Source organism: Canis lupus, chromosome 22 (genome assembly GCF_048164855.1).
Source record: "Canis lupus baileyi chromosome 22, mCanLup2.hap1, whole genome shotgun sequence".
In the NCBI taxonomy this organism is placed as follows: Eukaryota; Metazoa; Chordata; class Mammalia; order Carnivora; family Canidae; genus Canis; species Canis lupus.
Window position 1 is genome coordinate 24343378 of NC_132859.1, and position 19272 is coordinate 24362649.

At 37.1% G+C, this 19272-nt stretch overlaps 1 protein-coding gene across 21 annotated transcripts in view; it reads right to left on the reverse strand.

Moving 5' to 3' along the window:
• NEK11 (NIMA related kinase 11) overlaps nucleotides 1-19272 on the reverse strand; it is a 261482-nt gene that overhangs the window by 241537 nt on the left and 673 nt on the right. For 15 of the 21 annotated variants that reach the window (XM_072792785.1, XM_072792789.1, XM_072792787.1 and 12 more), the window contains exon 2: nucleotides 16121-16390. The exons of 2 other annotated variants lie outside the window; for them this stretch is intronic. In XM_072792785.1, coding sequence (XP_072648886.1) covers nucleotides 16121-16290 — 170 coding nt within the window. In that variant the 5' untranslated portion in view covers nucleotides 16291-16390. Of the gene's footprint in view, nucleotides 1-16120; nucleotides 16391-18739; nucleotides 18876-19272 lie in introns of those variants that run through there. 4 more of the 21 variants (XM_072792801.1, XM_072792798.1, XM_072792782.1 and 1 more) reach the window with 3 other exon arrangements.

Below are 19272 nucleotides of genomic sequence, written 5' to 3' on the forward strand. Positions count from 1 at the left end.
ATGTCATTCTCTGGAGGAAAATGATGGTAGCTGCTTCATCTCTTAGGCAGCTATTAACTAAATGCTCGTTGAGTGAAACCGCTCTTTGCCATTCTCATGGACAGTAGAATTAAGTTTGGCTAAATTTATGACTTTTTCTTTTGAGACAGAACACACATACATCCTTGTGGTATCCATAAAGTAGGAATGTTCATGTAATGTGAAGATAATAAGAAAAACCAAATCATGCCAGTTAAAATGGTCTGAGGAAATAAAGATTTCCCCAAATTTATTTCTCAGCCAACTTGTGCTTTTCCTAGAAAGAAATTAAAGGAAGAAATTAAAAGTATATTAGTGATCTATTTTTAGCCTCTTATTCATTTAACCAGTGAAATTAAAATATTGGAAGATTGTAATTAAATGAAGATGACATTATGGTCCCTATGGGAAATACTGCCGTGTATTAATAGTTGGTTTGCATGTTACATTACCACCATCTGCTGTTCATGACAATCAGTTTCAAAATAGTGACTTCCCTTCTGATTCCCTTTACTAAATCTTTTGTAAATTTAAATACTACATATGCTTACGACCACTAATTTCAGCATGTAGCCATGGTGTCCAATTTGGGTAGTATTTCCTAAGTTGGGCTCCTCGCTATACTAGTGCTAGTAAGAATAGCTAGAAAAATAGGGAGTTCAGTGGTTAAACAAGCTTGGGAAAAGCTCTTGAAGATTCACAATTTACCCCAGCAGATTTAAGTCCCTCAGTAAAAGAGTCCCTCAGTAAAAACAAACAAAAAATCTAAACAAAACTGGTTCAACTCTGTGGAACCAAATGTTTTCTAAACTTGCATAATCGTGGAACTCCTTTTTACACAGAACACCTTATTAACATTTTCAAAAGTACCAGTGTCTGGTGCTTCATAGCTATAAAATGTTTCATTGTATCAAACGCCTACAACCAAATTGGCTGATTTTACAACATGATGTTTGCCTATAAATAATATGCCATCAAATTTACACATATTTTCTTACATAACCTCCAGGAGACACAGGATGGCAAAGTAACGTTGTCACTATCACTTCACAGAAGTTATTTCAGAAAATGAAAAATCATCCCACCACTCGGCCTCAATAGAAGGTTTCCAGGGGTGCTTCGCAAGCTTTTCCAGCAAAATATCTCTAACAGCAAAGAAGGATAAATTCAGACCCCTGAAATGGGATTGCCAAAGGCAGGACAGGTCTCTGAAATCTCATGCTTTGTTTTAAAATTCCTGCAAGATATAGTGCCATGTTTGTGAAATGACAAATGTTCAGGATTATTCACTGCAACAGTGTTTTTAACAACAAAAGATTAAAAACATCCCAAATGTACGTCAACAGGAAGGTAAATAAATAATAGTATAGCCATATAGTGGAATATACTATACAACTGTTAAAACAAAGAATGGGAACATTCTCTAATACTAACATGGGAAAAGCTCCAAGATATTTTGGCATATGAAAAAAGCACGAAACAGAACTGTGTAAAATGTGAGTTTTTATCAGAAAGGAGCAAAAATAAGAATTCTAGAGTTGCTTATATATGCATATGGCAATTCCAGAAAAATCCATAGGAAATTATTAACAGTGGTTATCTTCTGGGGGAGAGAATGGGAACTCAGAAAAAGTAAGACAGGGATGAAACTTTAAACAGTACATCTTTTTATATCTTCTGAGCCATATGAATGTGTATAACCTATTAAAATTTTATTAAACATTTAAAAGTCATATAAATTTTTTACATTGTGACATATTCACATCTGACCTAAAATTATTTTTAAGTATCCATATATTTTTAGAATAGTAAAACTAAATCCATATTTAAATTCCTGTTTGATGGATCATCTGGGACATCATATATGTAGTTCAGTGTGAAAAGCATGGGTTCAGCCCATTTAAAACTTGCTTGAACACGGATGCCTGGGTGGCTCAGCGGTTGAGCGTCTGCCGTTGGCTCAGGGCGTGATCTCTGAGTCCCGGGATCGAGTCCACATCAGGTTTCCTGCATGGAGCCTGCTTCTCCCTCTGCCTGTGTCTCTGCTTTTCTCTGTATGTATGTCTCTCATGAATAAATAAAATATTTTTTAAAAATTTAAAAAATAAAACTTGGTTGGATAGCCTTCATTCCATTTGAAGAATCAACATACACACACACACAAAAAAAAATCTAGAACCTCTACTAGAAAGTGCTTGCTTAACAGTTTGGGACTTTTATCTTTAAGCTGGGGTTAGAACTCTGACACTCAAAATCAGTACCAACATACTACTGGAAGTGACCACGCAGAAAATGCCACAAAACTGACATGGCAACTCCAAGTGTGAAGCATCACAGATTTCTGCCCATTCTTCCATGCCAGAGTGTTCAAGGGCAAGGCAAACTCCAAGGGCAAACCTCTGTTTTACAGCCCAAAATAAGTGGAATTTCAAACTCTCCAACTATTTTTAACACATTTTTTTAAAGCTTGGTGGTTATTTTAAAAATAGGAATAATCAGTCTTGCTTAAACCAAAATATTTCCCATTATACGTCCTGGACCACCACCACAACAAAACAATTAGGCTTCTTTTGGTTACACTTTCATAGAACTTTCATTAAAATGCTTTTTATATATGTGAAAAAACCTGTGTCATTTATTTAAAGATATGGTCCAAGAAATAAATAAAATACAACACAGCTATAACTCTAATGGAACAAGTGAATGCAATGTGACTAATGTCAATAAAATGAATTACATGTACCTGCATTTTACACCATGAAGATAATTTTGTATCCTTTTTTACTTCCTAAGGGTGGTTTAATTAACCCAAGTGCCATAAATGTCTCTGAATTTCTCTTAAACCAAAATTTTATTTCTTGGTGTAAATAAAGCCAGAATTAAAAAGATAAACAGTGTGAAGAGATGAACCAATACAACACAACCAGCAGGGAGTCATTTGTTACTGCTTTCATTGATTCTGATTCTGTTTCAGAAGGCTGTTCTCTCTGGAATCCCTTCAGAGAAACAAATAGGCAGAGGTGACCGCATGGACTTCAAAATCTCCTGCAATCTCCTGATGATCTGTTGGATATTCATAAGTGGCAAAATGATTCCACCTTTAGGTTTTAGGTTTTATTTCAGTTGTAATAATGAGTTATGAATAATTGATCACTGGGTAATAAATTATTCAGGCAGGCACACAGTTTCCAAGGAATCCTGGAGTGAGTCTAGCTAATGGCATAATACAAGCCAGCAGCAGCTGCCGAGGGGACACCCCACAATTACCTCACGCTGCAGTGGCATGGGTATAGTTAGTGCCTCTCGGTGTGGGCTTTTCAACAAGGGGCCATATTAATGCCTTCTGAATTTTTATAAAGTAGGAATCCCCCCAGGGTACTCTAGTGTCTGTCTAAGTGTAATTATGAGATACTGAGCCCTGACTTCTTCATCCGTCAAAGAAGGGTATTTGCTATCAGCTGAGTACAATCTTTGCTGCTGAAACTAGTGCTGAACCGAAAATCTGAAATGAAGAATGTATGTCTACAAACGCACACACACACACACACACACACACACACGCAAGCACTTGTGCGTGTATACATATAGTTTTCACATGTATGTATGTACATACAGACATACAAATACACACAGAGTTTTTATGGTTATGCCAGGCTAGCAACGTAATGCCAAAATAGCTTTACCTGGAGGAAATTATTTGCTTTTCTCGGTTTTTAAAACCGTTTGAATGTAACTCACCCCTTATGAGCCCAAAACTCAACTTCTTCAAAGATGGTAAGGCTTACTAAAAGTCAACGTTGGATATGTGTCAAGTCCCACCCATATCAAATATCTAAATGCTTTACTTCTAAGTATTGTTAAGTAGCCTTGCAAATCACATCTTTCATTGATCTTTCCTTTAATTTTCATTTATAAAACAATTCTACAAATAATAAAACTACTCATTAGAGCCTGATAATCATTGTACAGAAATATCTTTCAAAGAAACGTGAATTGGGATGCCTGGGTGGCTCAGTGGTTGAACATCTGCCTTTGGCTCAGGGCGTGATCCCATGATTCAGGGATGGAGTCCTGCACTGGGTTCCCCACAGGAGTTTACTTCTCCCTCTGCCTGTGTCTCTGCCTCTCTCTCTGTATCTCTCATAAATAAATAAATGGAATATTTAAAAAGAGAGAGAGAACATATTGAATTAAAAGCAGCTGATCCGGATCCCTGGGTGGCGCCGCGGTTTAGCGCGCCTGCCTTTGGCCCAGGGCGCGATCCTGGAGACCCGGGATCGAATCCCACGTCGGGCTCCCGGTGCATGGAGCCTGCTTCTCTCTCTGCCTATGTCTCTGCCTCTCTCTCTCTCTCTGTGTGTGACTATCATAAATAAATAAAAATTTTTAAAAAAATTTAAAAAAAAATAAAAGCAGCTGATCAACAAATGGCAAATCAAATTTTGTAAAAAAATAGATAGGCTAATCTTGCCCCCAAATCCACAGTATCTGCATTTGTGCAAGGCCAATGAAATGGGAGAGAAGGGAGTGAGACAATGAAAAGCTACTGGACCAAAAATCTTTCTCAAATTTTCCCCAAGGGAAGACAACTGTAACTACCTAATTAGATTTTTAAGGGTTTCTCTAAGTTCAAACTTATAAGGGAAGTGGAAATGTCAATCAAGCTTTAATGAAAATGCTGAGTGCCCACCGTCTATGGGAGAAGTTGAGGAAGCTAACATCCAAACACATTCTTTTTATTATTTTTTAATTTAAATTCCATTTAGGTAACATATACCAAAGGTAATACACATTAGTAGGTAATATATATTACCAAAGTTTCAGGTGTAGAATTTAGTGATTCATCAGTTGCATATAATACCCAGACACATTGTAATCAAAGCTTCAATATTCTAAATGTTCTACTCTTAGAAATTTGGAAACCTAGAACACATGACTAGAGGATCAACATACACTTTAAACTTCCTTCCTCACTTGCTCGATAAAGGTCATGAAAAGCAAAGCCTATAATTCTTCTCTGAACTAAAACCAAGAATATTGACTGGTCTGAACCCAAAGATTAAAAACCAACATTCAGCTCGAACTATGAAATTTCACAATGATTATCACTAGAAACTGCAAAATCAGCCAGTTTAACACTCTTAGAGGTTTTCATATATCATAGTTCAAGGTTGTTTTCCAAACACATTTTCTAAAGTTTGCTTTTTTTTTAATATTTCATTTATTTATTCATAGAGACAGAGAGAGGGAGAGGCAGAGACACAGGCGGAGGAAGAAGCAGGCATCATACAGAGAGCCTGACGTGGGGGGCTTGATCCAGAGTCTCCAGGATCACGCCCTGGGCTGCAGGCGGCGCTAAACCGCTGCGCCACCGGGGCTGCCCAAAGTTTGCTTTTTCAATAACTAAAACTTTAGGTGGGTTTTTCACATAAATACTAAATAACAGCACTGCTGTAACAAGTTCATTCTATAGCATATAGCAAACATTTCATAATTGTTCATTCATACTTATAAGTATTAGGTAACAGGGGCCATTAAAACAGCTGAAAAATAAAAAGGGATTGTGTTCTTGTTAAAGTATGGAACAGGTCAGCGTCATGGTATTTATTTATTTATTTATTTATTTATTTATTTATTTATTTATTTATTTATTTATTTATGATAGACCTAGAGAGAGAGAGAGAGAGAGAGAGGCAGAGGAGAGGGAGAAGCAGGCTCCATGCCAGGAGCCCGACACAGGACTCGATCCTGGGACTCCAGGATCGCGCCCTGGGCCAAAGGCAGGCGCGAAACCGCTGAGCCACCCAGGGATCCCCAGTTTCATGGTATTTTAAAGCAATAAATGTCATATAATACTAACTCCTTATTTTTAATACTACATGAAATTATTTACACAATTAGCATAGCACAGAAGCTACTTTTAGAACTTTGTGTCAACCATGTCTATTTCTCATACAAATATAAATTTACAAATCACTAGATTCCAAAAAATAAGTTTACGAATAACTGGCCAAGGAACCAATAGTGACCTAACAGTTGCCTTTCCCCCCTGTTGACTTTTAAGTCGTGCACATCACTCTAAATTCACTATTTAGAAATGGATGTCATGGCAACTCAACTTTTTTCCCCAGGAAAATTGGCTCAAGTGTAATAAAGTGACCCAGAAACTAATTTTAACCTGAGAGCTTTCCACCTTCTCATTTCTTTGATGTTTACATTATAGATGTATCTCATTCCAACTTCTTTAAAGGTGGATATCACAACTCGAATTTCCAGTTCAAAATAGTCATGAGGGTAGGTGCTAGCCAAAACTACCCACAAGGCAATGCATGTGTCAAAAAAGGAATCAGATCAGTTCAGAAAGGGAGAAGCTGACAAAAGAAAATCCCTCCCTCTGCTGATCCTGTTGGAGTAAGTGATGGGTACAGGGAAACCACTTGCCCTGTGTCAGGCAGAGTATTGGACTGTTTGACTCACCAAAAGCTATTAGAGAAAAAAAGTCTCACAAGAAGCCTGCTTGAAAAGAACCAAAAACAAGAAGGTTAGTTACAGATTATACTTAAGGGTGCTTTGCTTTGAGCCAGGAAATTAAAGTTAGAGATTCAATATTGAAAAATATTCTGATACTACCCATTAAAACCCTGAATTTGGTTATTGAGGTTCCTCTGGAATCCATTAAGAATCATGTCATCTACCTGAAAAAAGTACACTTTTGACTGGGGCGGGATGGGGGGGGCTTGAACTATATTACACACACAAAGTTTTGTTCTTGCATATTATTCACTCATCCTTAAAATATTTTACTTATTGAATAAATGAGACAAAATAACAGTTAAAAGAGTAGGCTTACATAAATCTTATATTTTAAAAATTTGGGGCAGTCAACAATGACAATGTAAAGGGACCAGCATATCTAATTACATTTTTAAATTATCATTTACCAAAATAATTTAGATATCCCCCCATCTCACACATTTAAATAAATAATATTCCTTATTTCTTAGGGTATTACTCAATGTTGGCAAAACCATTAGCTTCCCTGCTCACAAATCCAACAAAACAATACATAAGAACAGAGCAGGATAAGTAAGGAATTTAAACAGTCTAAAAATCTAATAGTAATTTGCCTATATTCTTTTCCTGTCAACAATCTAGTTGTGATTTTTTTTAGTTGTGATATTTTTAATAATTCACTTCCATTTTCTCTCAAACAATAGTGATGAGGGGGAAAAAAACATTAAAAAATAAAGGCTTTTCGTGTGCTGTTGTCTTCTTTCTAAATGGTTCTTGGTGATTCAGTCTTCAAAGCAGGCTTTTTTGGCCCCCTGCCCAAGCCAAAATGAAACTGAGGGGTTCCCTACATCCTACTCATCCTAAAATATTTTACTAGTCATCTCTCATCTGTAAATAATAAAAACCAAATAAAAAGCTCATGACTCCTTTTACGTTAATACATACGATGAAGCAGTCTCAGGAAAACATAAATCATTTACCCCAAAATGTTGACTTCATTACCATGATTGAGATAAGTCAAGGTAACTGTGCACTCTTGCATTTTATTCTCTTTTTCCTTATCTACCAAACCTAAATATTGTAAGATGGCCAGAAGCTCATGGGCTTGATTTTGTAACAGACAGAGAATTGGTAAAGCCCAAAGTGAAGTCCAAGTTCAAATTTACCCTTCTCATATTTACCTAAGAGGAACCGATGCGCAAGATCCTCTAGAACATGAGCTGTTTTAAGAGAAAATTTAATATGTTTTCATATTATAATCTCTCTTAAAAGATTGAAGATTTTAAGGGAACAAGACTTGATCACAACAATGAAAACTGTTTTCTGGCAGGACAAAACGAAATCATTAGTTTCCTCCAAATTGTTTTCATAACCTCACTGCATAAACCATTGAATCCTATTAAACTAACTCAGCCTACTCAATACCCGGTCCTCCCACCACAGATACCCAGTGGGGAGAATGCCTGGTCATAAGATAAAAATAATAGCTTTAATAAGAGTACATAAAATGGGCTCAAAGTTGGATTTATTAAATCTACTAATGTCTTATTTAGAATGAGTCAAAACTGAAAGCAAGGATATGTTAAAATGATTAAATAAATCGGACAGAAATGCATAAATAGGTGTTTATACTAATACATAAGTAGGTGCAATATATAAGCATTAGCATTGTGAAAGCTACCAGCTACTAAATAGAAGAAATTACTGTCACATTCTGAGTCACCGAAAGCTTGTCTCAAATATTATAAAAATCTATGCATTCTGGTAAGGACTACTACTCATTTTTAACTATTTTTTGACACTGTCAGGCTACTATCATCAATTTATTAATTCACTAAGAGGAAATAATACCCTTTTTATAAACGGTGAAAACTTATATACAGAAAGGAAGGCTTTTCAAGTTCATTCCTTACAATATGAAAACTGATTTCTCTATTTCTCTCTGTGTCTAAAATAAACTTGAAAATGGATGAAGTCCTTTTTTTTCCCTAATTACAACTGAGCATGTCAGCAAATGTGGTCATAATTCAGAACTGGCCCAAATATGTTTCAGTTGAATGACAGAGAATGCCCATCACTTCTCAGTGATTGAATCTTGGTTCTTCATTAGTTTTCCAGGGTTATACCACTGTCAGAAAGGATATGTTGGAACAATCATTACATTAAATCCCTGAGGATGCTAAAAGGTACAATAGTTTTTTTACTTCTACTTCAAAGAGTTTACCAGAATCAACATATTCAATAAAAGGGAACTAACTGCTATCAATGCCATACAATGGACTATTATGCAAGCATTTAAAACAATGCTTTTAAGAGTACTTAGTAACATGGGAAAATACTTATATCTTAGTGCTTCAAAGAAGATGCAAAATTATATATACATTGAGTGAAACTATTCTTCCCACTCGTTTGTCTAGTTCAGTGATCCTCAAAGTATAGTCTTCAGGCCAGCAGCAACAGAGGGCAGAGATGCAAATTCACAGGCCTCACCCAGACTTGCTAAATCAGAAACTCTGGGAGTAGAGCCCAGCGATCTGCGTTTTAGCAGCCCTCCAGGCAATTCTGATGCCTAATAAAGTGAGAAAATCACTGGCTGGTTCTTAATCATCCTTCAGGTCTCAGCCCAAACAATACATTCTCAGAAGCCTTGCCTCATCCAGCACTATGCTGCCAGCTTAGATGGGTCTATCATACTTCATAGCAACCAAGACTTTCCTTTCACAATGGTTATGTCGGCTTATGATGATAAAATTAGAGTTCTTCTTTCCCACTAGACCAGATATTCTAAAGCTTAGTCGAACATTTGAATCACCTGGAAGCTCTCAAGAAGCCCAGATGCCTGGGGTGTGGCCCAACTAAAACAATGTTCTAGGGTATGACTCAAACATGTATTTTTTAAAATACTGTGATTCCATTCTTTGGCCAAGGTTGAGAACCACCAGACTGAAGCACCTTGAAGAGCAGGTGATCAGCAAATAGTGACCAACGTTCATTGAATGAACATGTGGAGTTGGGTTTTTTTGGTTTTTTTTTTACTTTTATTTTCTCTGTGTTGTTGTTTTCTTAAAACTTTAACATGGTACAAAATTCCAAAAATTCCAAATGTACAAAAAGGATTCAGTGAAAAGTACATCTCCTTCACTTTCATCCTCCATCTCTGAGGCAACCACTGTGACTAATACTATATGTTTCCTTAGAAGAGTGAATAAATATTTGTCAACACACACAGAAAAGACCAGAAGTTGGGTGGCAAGATTACAGAATTATTTTCCCACTTTATGCACAGCTGCACTTTTAATAAAACATATATGCATATTACTTTCATTATAGGAAAAGAAGGTACCCTAAAGATAACTGAATGTATGCGCATCCAGAGTTGTTCAGAAGATGCACCCTGGGTCTGACAGTTCTGAAAAAAATGGTCACTTTGGAACAATGTTCTCTGTCATGAGGAAGAGACTCTATTTGGCTTAAGCAAAGAGCTATTCAACTACTCCCTCTACTTCATTTTGTCTATATTTTTACTTCTGATTAGATATTCAGCTTCTCTAGAACTCTCATCAGAAAATGGTGCAAGAAAAAAAAAAAAGAAAGAAATAAAATGGTGCAAGGACACATGAAAAGAGATACTATTCATTCTAGGCCCTGAATTAAGAAGTGGCATTATGATTTACAGATCTGTCTTGTCTGAATTTAGTTAGCATGAGCCCCTACCAAAATTGACTATCTCTAAGTATATTAAGATGAAAAGGGGATCCCTGGGTGGCTCAGTGGTTTAGTGCCTGCCTTTGGCCCAGGGCGCGATCCTGGAGTCCCGGGATCGAGTCCTGTGTCAGGCTCCCGGCATGGAGCCTGCTTCTCCCTCCTCCTGTGTCTCTGCCTCTCTCTCTCTCTCTTTCTCTCTCTATCATAAATAAATAAATAAATCTTTAAAAAAAAAAAAAGATTAAAAGCTGAGGACTGGATCTTAGTGTGGTGGTTTAATGATGGTTCTGTCCTTCAAAGGTCCTGACCCCCTCAGTCCCAGCCCTGTTGATGACTGTATCTCAAAAGAACATTCTGGAACTGGTGCAGAAGTCTGAGATGCTCTCAGGAAGAGACTGGGCTTAGGAGAGCTATCTGACAATAATGGACCCAGACTGTTGTGGGGTTTTATTGATTTTTATTATTCTTGTTGAACCTTTATGACTTTTCACCTCCTTTATTCTTAAGGTCTGAGGACCTCTCCCCTCTGCTGTCAGTGGGACTAATTCTAGCAACAGCTCTTAGTCCTCTCTCCTCCATTCTGCTTCTGTGGCTGGGTGAGAAATCTGCCTGTTAGGACTTTTAAAAATTTGTTCTACTATAGGCTCAAGAGCTATCCCAGGAGGCAAATGCCCAGGCTTGAAGACATTTTTCTAAGGACTTGGTAACTTTTCTGATTTGACTCCAGTCCTTATCTCATGCTGTAGACATTTGATACTGAGAAGAAATGTTCTGTGGAGAGAGAAGCATTTCCATGCTAACCATGCTGACCATATTTAGGCAAAGGCCAATGTGTAAGTAAATAGTTAAAGAAGGAAATATTTGGATATTTACACTGACAGGACCAAGGGGGAAAATATGAAAGCTCTTGGATAATTCACAAAAACTAGTAAAATAAAAACCATAGATAACTAGGAATGGATATGAGCAGTGGCCAACAACTCTGAGAGCAAAGTGGCATATAGATGTTTAAATATTATACTGTTTGCTAGCTGTTTTATGCATATTAATTGTATCTTCTTCTAGACTGAAAGTTCCTGAGAGCCAAGCCTTAGCTCCTACTGCTTCAGTTTCCTTACTGGTGCTTAGAACAAAGCAAAGGTTTAATACATAAATTAAATACTAATGTGTTGACAAACTAAAAGACTACAGCACCAAATCAACTCTAAATAATAATGCCACTGTATTTTAAGTTAATGAAATTAAAAACAGCACTATAACCAGCATTCTATGCTGATAAAATGAATGTTGAAATTCATTCCAACTGTGGCCATGATTAACCATGTATAAGTAATCATGTACAAGTTTAATCATGTATCTTAGGGTAAGCCTACTTCCTCAACGTCTCTTTTCTATTAAGTTACATGCACTGTGATAAGGGCCAAAGAACTTCTTAGCTCATCAAAATCTGTGGTTTGCTTAAAAAAATAAAGTCTGACAGCTTAACAAAAATATAAAATTATGAAGCAGAATTAGAACATTTATAAATATCAGTTAACATTATCATATCCTCACATCCATTAGATCAGAGTTTCTATAATTATGAAAGAAAATATTCCTAAATATTGTTTTATAAATTTCATGATGCAGATTAAAAGAAAAACCTCTATGTCATTCAATACTCATTTTAAGTTTAATCTTATTCTACTGTGATAACTAAAAAAGGAATGGCAGATCTTTATGTCAAAGAGTTTTCTTTGATTAATGTAATCAAATGTCATGCCTGTAGCTTCTTTTAAATCCCATAGCTAATGCAGAAAGTCAATAAAAATATAAAGGAATGTGGTATGTGCATTGTAATTAAAATGCACAAAGTCACAGAATATGAAAAATGTCAATGGTAGAGTGATGCCCCCAAGTGGCATAATGATAAATTGCAATACTCTGGTGGAAAAGTTAGAATAGTATATTCTTTTTGTTTAGTTCTTTGATTAAATCTAAAAGTGCATTTTACATAATCCTAGATTTCACATGAGCTATTAATAAATGTCCTATGGACCATCTCAGATTCATGGTATACTCTAGTCACTCTAATGGGATACTAAGAGATAGTCTGGTACAGAAGGTTATGATATACTTTCTTTATAATCTCAAAAGATTAGGGGTATGTCTACAAAACAATGAAGGGAGTCAGATCTACCCTGATGTATTAAGGGAATAACATTCATAACATAGAAACATTTCTGGTATTATTTTCTACCCATCTCTGACACTAACCAATTCCCTGTTTGCAGCCTACTATGTAAAGCATAATTTATTTATCTTTTTAATTTTATTTATTTATTCATGAGAGACACACAGAGAGAGGCAGAAACATTGGCAGAGAGAGAAGCAGGGTCCATGCAAGGAACCTGATGCGGGACTAGATGCAAGGACTCCAGGATAACGCCCTGGGCCAAAGGCAGGTGCCCAACCGCTAAGCCACCGAGGCGTCCCTGTGTAAAGCATAATTTAAAATCTTATCTAACCAAATTGCTTGGAGAATGGGTGGTGCTAATTAATGTGGCTTGCTCACAGACTGAAGATTCAACTGGTAGCTTAAAGGTCAACATTCTGAGGATCAATTGCTTTTTGAATACAGATACAAAAGAATAGATGACAATAGAATTGTTACAATCTCAAGAAAGATCCTTGAATAAGATTTTAAAATCCCATGCCTGAGATCAGATTTGAAATGTGATTTGAGAGATTTCTCCCTAAAAGTGGAATGCAAAAGAAACATTTTCACTTAATAGAGAGTACAGTTGTTGGGTGACTAGATAAAGTTTTATTAGGCTTCCTTTAATTATTCCTTTAACTTGGACTATTTATAAATAAGATGAATCTCGGGACGCCTGGGTGGCTCAGCCTCTCTCTCTTTCTGCCTGTGTCTCTGCCTGTGTCTCTGCCTGTCTCTCTTTCTCTGTGTCTCTCATGAATAAATAAATATCTTTAAATAAATAAATAAATAAATAAATCTCAACTGCTATTGAGTAATATCCATAAGGTAATATGATAGTCTGTATTTTACACATCTACTTACAATTAAATTTATGTCTCTTTATAAATATATCTATTTATATATTATATACTCTTTATTATATGTATTTATCTTGATATTTCATATATTTATAGATATCTTATTTAATCCTATTATGACCCTATGAAGTATCTTATCCATTTTACAGATAAGAAAACTGAAGCTCAGACTAGGAAACTGCATAACCTTAATCTTACAGTTATGAACAAGACTGGCTTTACATCATCCTCAAAGCCTGTGGTCTTAACCACGACAAGTTACAGCCTTCCTTCTAGCATTCTAGGATTTTGTGAACAGCTATTGTCATGATTCCTCATGATTTTAGCAGAGAGTTTTAAAATCAATTGATCTAAAATCAAATGTCTAAGGACGGGCAGGTAGTAGAAAGGTGTGATACAGCTGGGTAAAAGAGACAGTGAAGAGTGGCAACACATGGCTAACTACTGGCAACTAATTTAGACTGAAAAAGAAACACTGTTCAGGCCAAACGAAACACATCTGAAGGCTGAATGTAGCCTGTCTGTCATATGTTGTAGAGATTCTGATGATGGATTGTTTTTCAAGAGATTCTATGCTAGATTTTCTGGTATCAAGTAATTTGTCAATTATCCTCACTGTTGGGTTCATCCCTCACCCCTAGGGCTTCATCTGCCATATTCAGCCCAAGTTAGGTGTTTTCAGACTAATAGGGCAAGTACAGGAAGAGTTATTGACAAATCACTTCCCAACCAACCAACCAACCCTTTCCTCTCCATTTCTCTCCTCCTGCCCCAACACCTACACACTTCACTCATCCATCATCTCAAGTCTGAAGCTTTCAAATTTGGTCTTCCTACATCTTATTTTGCATCCCTGTGTTCAACTTTTTAGCCCTCCTATGAATTCCTTTAAGATTTTTCACATTCTTCACTCAATGAAAAAAACAAAATCAAATATAGTCTTTATGATGAGGGATAAAAGCAGAAAAACGTTCACCTTTAGCCCAGAAGGCTGCACAGTTTCAATAAGGATCACATATGTACTGGTTAGTATTATTTAAAGGGTATCATGACTGTTGGTATATCTCCCTGACAGTTAATACTGAGCTGAATGGTAAGCACCAGAGAAATCTTGCAGCAGTAGTTACAAGTGGAAATTCAAAGAAAACATGTATGATCTAACATTCCCTGCATGTCCCACCCCCTTGAACACAAAGCATATAAACACCAGCTTCATACAACAAAAGTGCTGCTCTTTCTGCTCATGGGTCCTATCCCTGTGCTATAATAAAAGCATCTTTCTGGGATCCCTGGGTGGCGCAGCGGTTTAGCGCCTGCCTTTGGCCCAGGGTGTGATCCTGGAGACCCGGGATCGAATCCCACGTCAGGCTCCCGGTGCATGGAGCCTGCTTCTCCCTCTGCCTGTGTCTCTGCCTCTCTCTCTCTCTCTCTCTCTCTCTGATTCATCAATAAATAAAAATTTAAAAAAAAATAAAATAAAAAATAAAAGCATCTTTTTGCACTGAAAATGTCTCAAGAATTCTTTTTTGACCAGTTGCTTGTGGTCCCACATCATATACAATGTGATTTTTACAAGTTCTGGGTCAGATTTAGGTCCTACTCTCAATATTTCCATAAAGGTAATCTAGTAATTTTCAGAAATTTATCATTCTGTCTTACATGGGTGGAAGAGTACCTCTAGGATTTCTGGAATTCTTTTTGATAGGGGTCATGAAGCATGCTCTAAGGATACCAGAGAAGTGCCAGCACTGTTGCCATTCTTCATGTAGGAATTTACTGAAAACTATTTAATTCTGGACATAAAGACCATTTAAAAAGTTGATTTTGAAAATAAAATAGTAGCATCAACATTTACCTTTATAATTTCTATGTAATATTAAGAAGTAGAAAATGTTTATTTATTACATTCATTTTAAATCCAGTGGGCAAAAGCTGAAAGAATTTTAAAAAGCCTCAAAATCTCTGAAAAAAAGAATTATGGGATGGAAATCTGTTCTTCTAGAGTTAAGGACTGATGTCTTATTCATTCCTCCTCTGCTTTGTCTTTTTCCTGTGTTTCTGATGTACAAGTTTTTATTTTAACTCCAATTCCAACTAACTTATCACTGCAGCAAATTCAAACAACTTAAAGCTAGAAAGGAAGATTCATCCTTATCTGTAACAGACAACAGCATTACAAGTTTTTCTCTACTGTGAAAGTTTAAAGTCCTATCAAAATCAAAGAAAAGGAAGTAACAAGAGGGCCCTCAATATTATTAATGTAATTTTATTTATTTTTATTTTTTATTTTATTTTTTTTTTTATTAATGTAATTTTAGATGGGAGCTCCTGCTTGGTTTAAATGCCTAATTTGAGAATTGTAGGACTTCAGACTTGGAAAAACTCCTCCATAGAAGAAAGCCAAGGAAAATTAATACCATTTTTCCCTTAGTACACCCTATTCACTTCAAGTGTGAATTACCATTTATTTGCATTTCATAACATTTCTAAAATTGCCATCATTATAAACAATTCTTACTTTCTCATTCAAGAAGTCCCAATCAAGTTAAGTGGAAGCAATGCTGTAATTGAGACTCTGGTATGCATAAAAATGTTATTTTCACTTAATCTACCCCATTTCCCATCTCTAGGTCATTTGGGTACTTCACTCACTTGCTGAAATACGTTTAAAAATCTTATCTTTAGACACCATTCAAGAAGTTTTTCTATCACTAAGTTCTTAGAATCTCAAATGCAAAGGGCAAATGATACTCCATGTTCTTAATGAGCTAAGAGCTATGCATACAGGGCAGCCAACTCAAAATTTGTATGAAGTATTTTTACTTACAATTCCTCTCCTTGTTTTGCTTTCTTGTCTGAAACCAGATAGACAGTCCCAAAACTTCCACTACCAAGTTTTTGTTGAAGCACATATCTTCTTGCAATCAAAGTCTTTGGATAAGTAGAAATGGCTATTGATTCATTCGCATACTTAGCAGCCTCTTGGAATTTCAGCATGGCTCCCAACAAGAGAGAACTGGTTCATATGCTTACAGAAATTTAATATTCAAGTCTCCTAGAAGATGGCCAAATTCATCCAGGTAGCATCAGTCAATACCTTAAAAGTGAAAAGTTCAGAGATCAGGCAAGCCTAAAGAATGCTAATGTATTCCTAGCCATATGTAGAAGTTTTTGACAATGATATCTGCAACTTTGAGTAGTGGATTCAATGACACCACATTTGGTGACTGAGAGAAAAATGTCAAAAGGTAGAGATACTGGCGGATTCTAATAGAAGACAGTCTTTCACAGGAAGAGAGCTTTCCCTCATACATCTGAATATGGCAAAACTGAGTTACAGTTAATGTGTTTAAGAGTTATACTCCCCACCTACTTTTTTAAAAAATCCAAATATAAGAACATTTATTCTTATATTTATTTTGTTGTGCCCGAGATTGCGAATCCGAGAACCACCGAGGAGCCGACACCGATGCAAACACATGAGGGTTTATTGACAAGCTCGAGCCTGGGTCCAAGTACACCTGACACAGTGGGGCAGGGACTTGGACCCCGAGACTAAGAGGCTTAGCAGCTTTTTAGGGGCCAGTGGCCAATGCGATACGCAGAAAGTTGCACAGTCATGTTGGTTCATCGCAGGTGGCCCATTGAATTACATTTTACCCTAAAGTATCCACTTGAACTGGCCTACCACTGAGCCGGATTTCCGATTAGAGTGTGCCCCGGGCTTGACTAGGGTGTGGCAGTGCCCTAAGCAATAAGCAGGTCGGCCTATCACTGACCCCATTTCCGATTAGGGTGCGCCCCGCCTTGACTAGGGTGGGACAGTGCCCTAAGCAGGTCGGCACAAGGTGGGTGCAGCACAAAATGGAGTCAGTCCTGCTCTGCTTGTCCAGGGGTAGGGGATTTTTGTTAAATTTCCTGGGTCCCACAATTTCTTAAAATTTATTTCTTAAAATCTATACATTTGCATCAATCTCTTCGTAAGTCTTTCTTCCCACCTTATGTCTGTTTTGATTAACAAACAGTGAGTTAGGATCACACTAGAAATTAGCATAGAATTTTTTTCTGTAGATATTAAACCTTGGCTTTTGCATTTATTAGAATAGATGTGAAGAGGAACAAAGACTTCAGAATAAATTTTTCCCATCCTAAACCAATTCTGATCTAGTTTCTGAAGTTATTATACACACTGTGTATAGAGTAATCTCTCTGGATTGGAAATAAGTGTCACAAATGCAGTTCAAACCAAAAACTGTGTTTTGATGATAGCTGAATATACATGTGTTATAATTCCTCAAGGAACTATAAATGTGCTGCAGGATTATGAAAAGTAGGACTGTTTTATATGAGTGTATGCCCAGTAAAATCACTTTTACTTCATCAAAATGTAAAATGTTTTGTTGGTAATCATGAAAAGTGGATTTGTTTAAAATCTATGAAAACATGATTTTTAATTGAAGACAGTCTATGCCTTGGAGTCAAGTTTCCACAACTATAAGACAAAAACTTATCGTGTATAACGATAAAACGAGATGCTACCTGTGTAGTTTGGGGTTCATGACCAACACACTTTGCATGGTGGTGGCAATTACAAATATCCTCAGACTAGAACAAAACAGTAAATGTGTATTTAGGCATTTTTCTTCTTAAACTAATGCATTAATCAGTTAGGTTTTACCTGATGCCAGTAAGATGTATTCTATAAATAGCTTTAAAAAGGGGGAGGGCATGTATGGCTGGCTCAGTTGGCAGAGCATGCCACTCTTGATCTCAGGACTGTGGGTTTGAACCCCATGTTGGGTGTGGAGATTACCTAAAAATAAAATCTAAGAAAAAGGAGGAGGAGAAGAAACCAATCATCGTGTGCTCATGACAATACTAAAACGTTAGCATTGTGTCGGAACCTCAAAATCCCTGAATTAATAAAAATTTACATCAGATTATCAAGATCACAGAAAATATCAGTAAAATCTACTACTGAAAAAAAATGACTGGAGAGCAGTCCTCCAGATGTGTATTTTGTTTGCTTTCCCTGCTCCCACAAAAGTGATACTTTCTGGCAAATTAAAATACATGGACTCATAGAGTTTTCAACAGGAAAGAACCCTCCAGATGACCCAGTAATTCTCCTTATATTAGGGATGAGATAAAGGTCCCTGTTCAGTGAAGGACAGACTAGTTCTGGAGAAGTCCAATTTCCCAGGGGCTCCTGTTTGTAAATGAGCTTAATTTTAAACCCAGCAATGTCATCTAAGCAGTCTGGCCAGGCCCACAGACTACTTTGGAACTAGGTTCCCTTCTGCCAAACTCCCAGACTCAGCCCTGTGACCTTTAGTAATCAATTCCACTAATCTCCTCTGTGCAACCACAGAGCTACCCTAGCAGGTCCCATGTTGTCTAGATTCCAGAACTATCTGTTCCTTTGTCAACGTTCACTCGCCCCTACCTCCTGAAGGTTGTGGATGAAGCTGAGCGCCAGATACACACACCTTCTGTATCTTTGTATCCTTGGCTCCTGTCATATAGTAGTAGGTGGTTCAACAAATTCTGTTAAGGCAAACAGGCATCCACACACAGACCGACTGTTGCCCAAGGGAGGAAAAAAAAAGTGTGCGTGGTGAGAGGAGGGAAGAGAAGACTTAGAAAGTCGGATGGGAACCGTGAGAAAGGGGAGAGATGACCTCCTGCAAACTGACCTGGCTGGGGGCAAAAGACAAGGGAAGGAGCGTGTTCATCACGGGTTCAAGTCAAGTAGTTCTCTTCCCTTGTCATAAAGAGAGGAAGCAGGTCAGACACCAGATTCTGCTTAAGTGGAACACTAACCTTTTTTTTTTTTTAATTTTATTTACTTATTCATGAGAGACACACACAGAGAGAGGCAGAGGCACAGGCAGAGAGAGAAGCAGGCTCCCTGCAGGGAGCCCGACGTGGGACCCTACCCCGGGTCTCCAGGGTCACGCCCTGCGCCGAAGGCTGCCC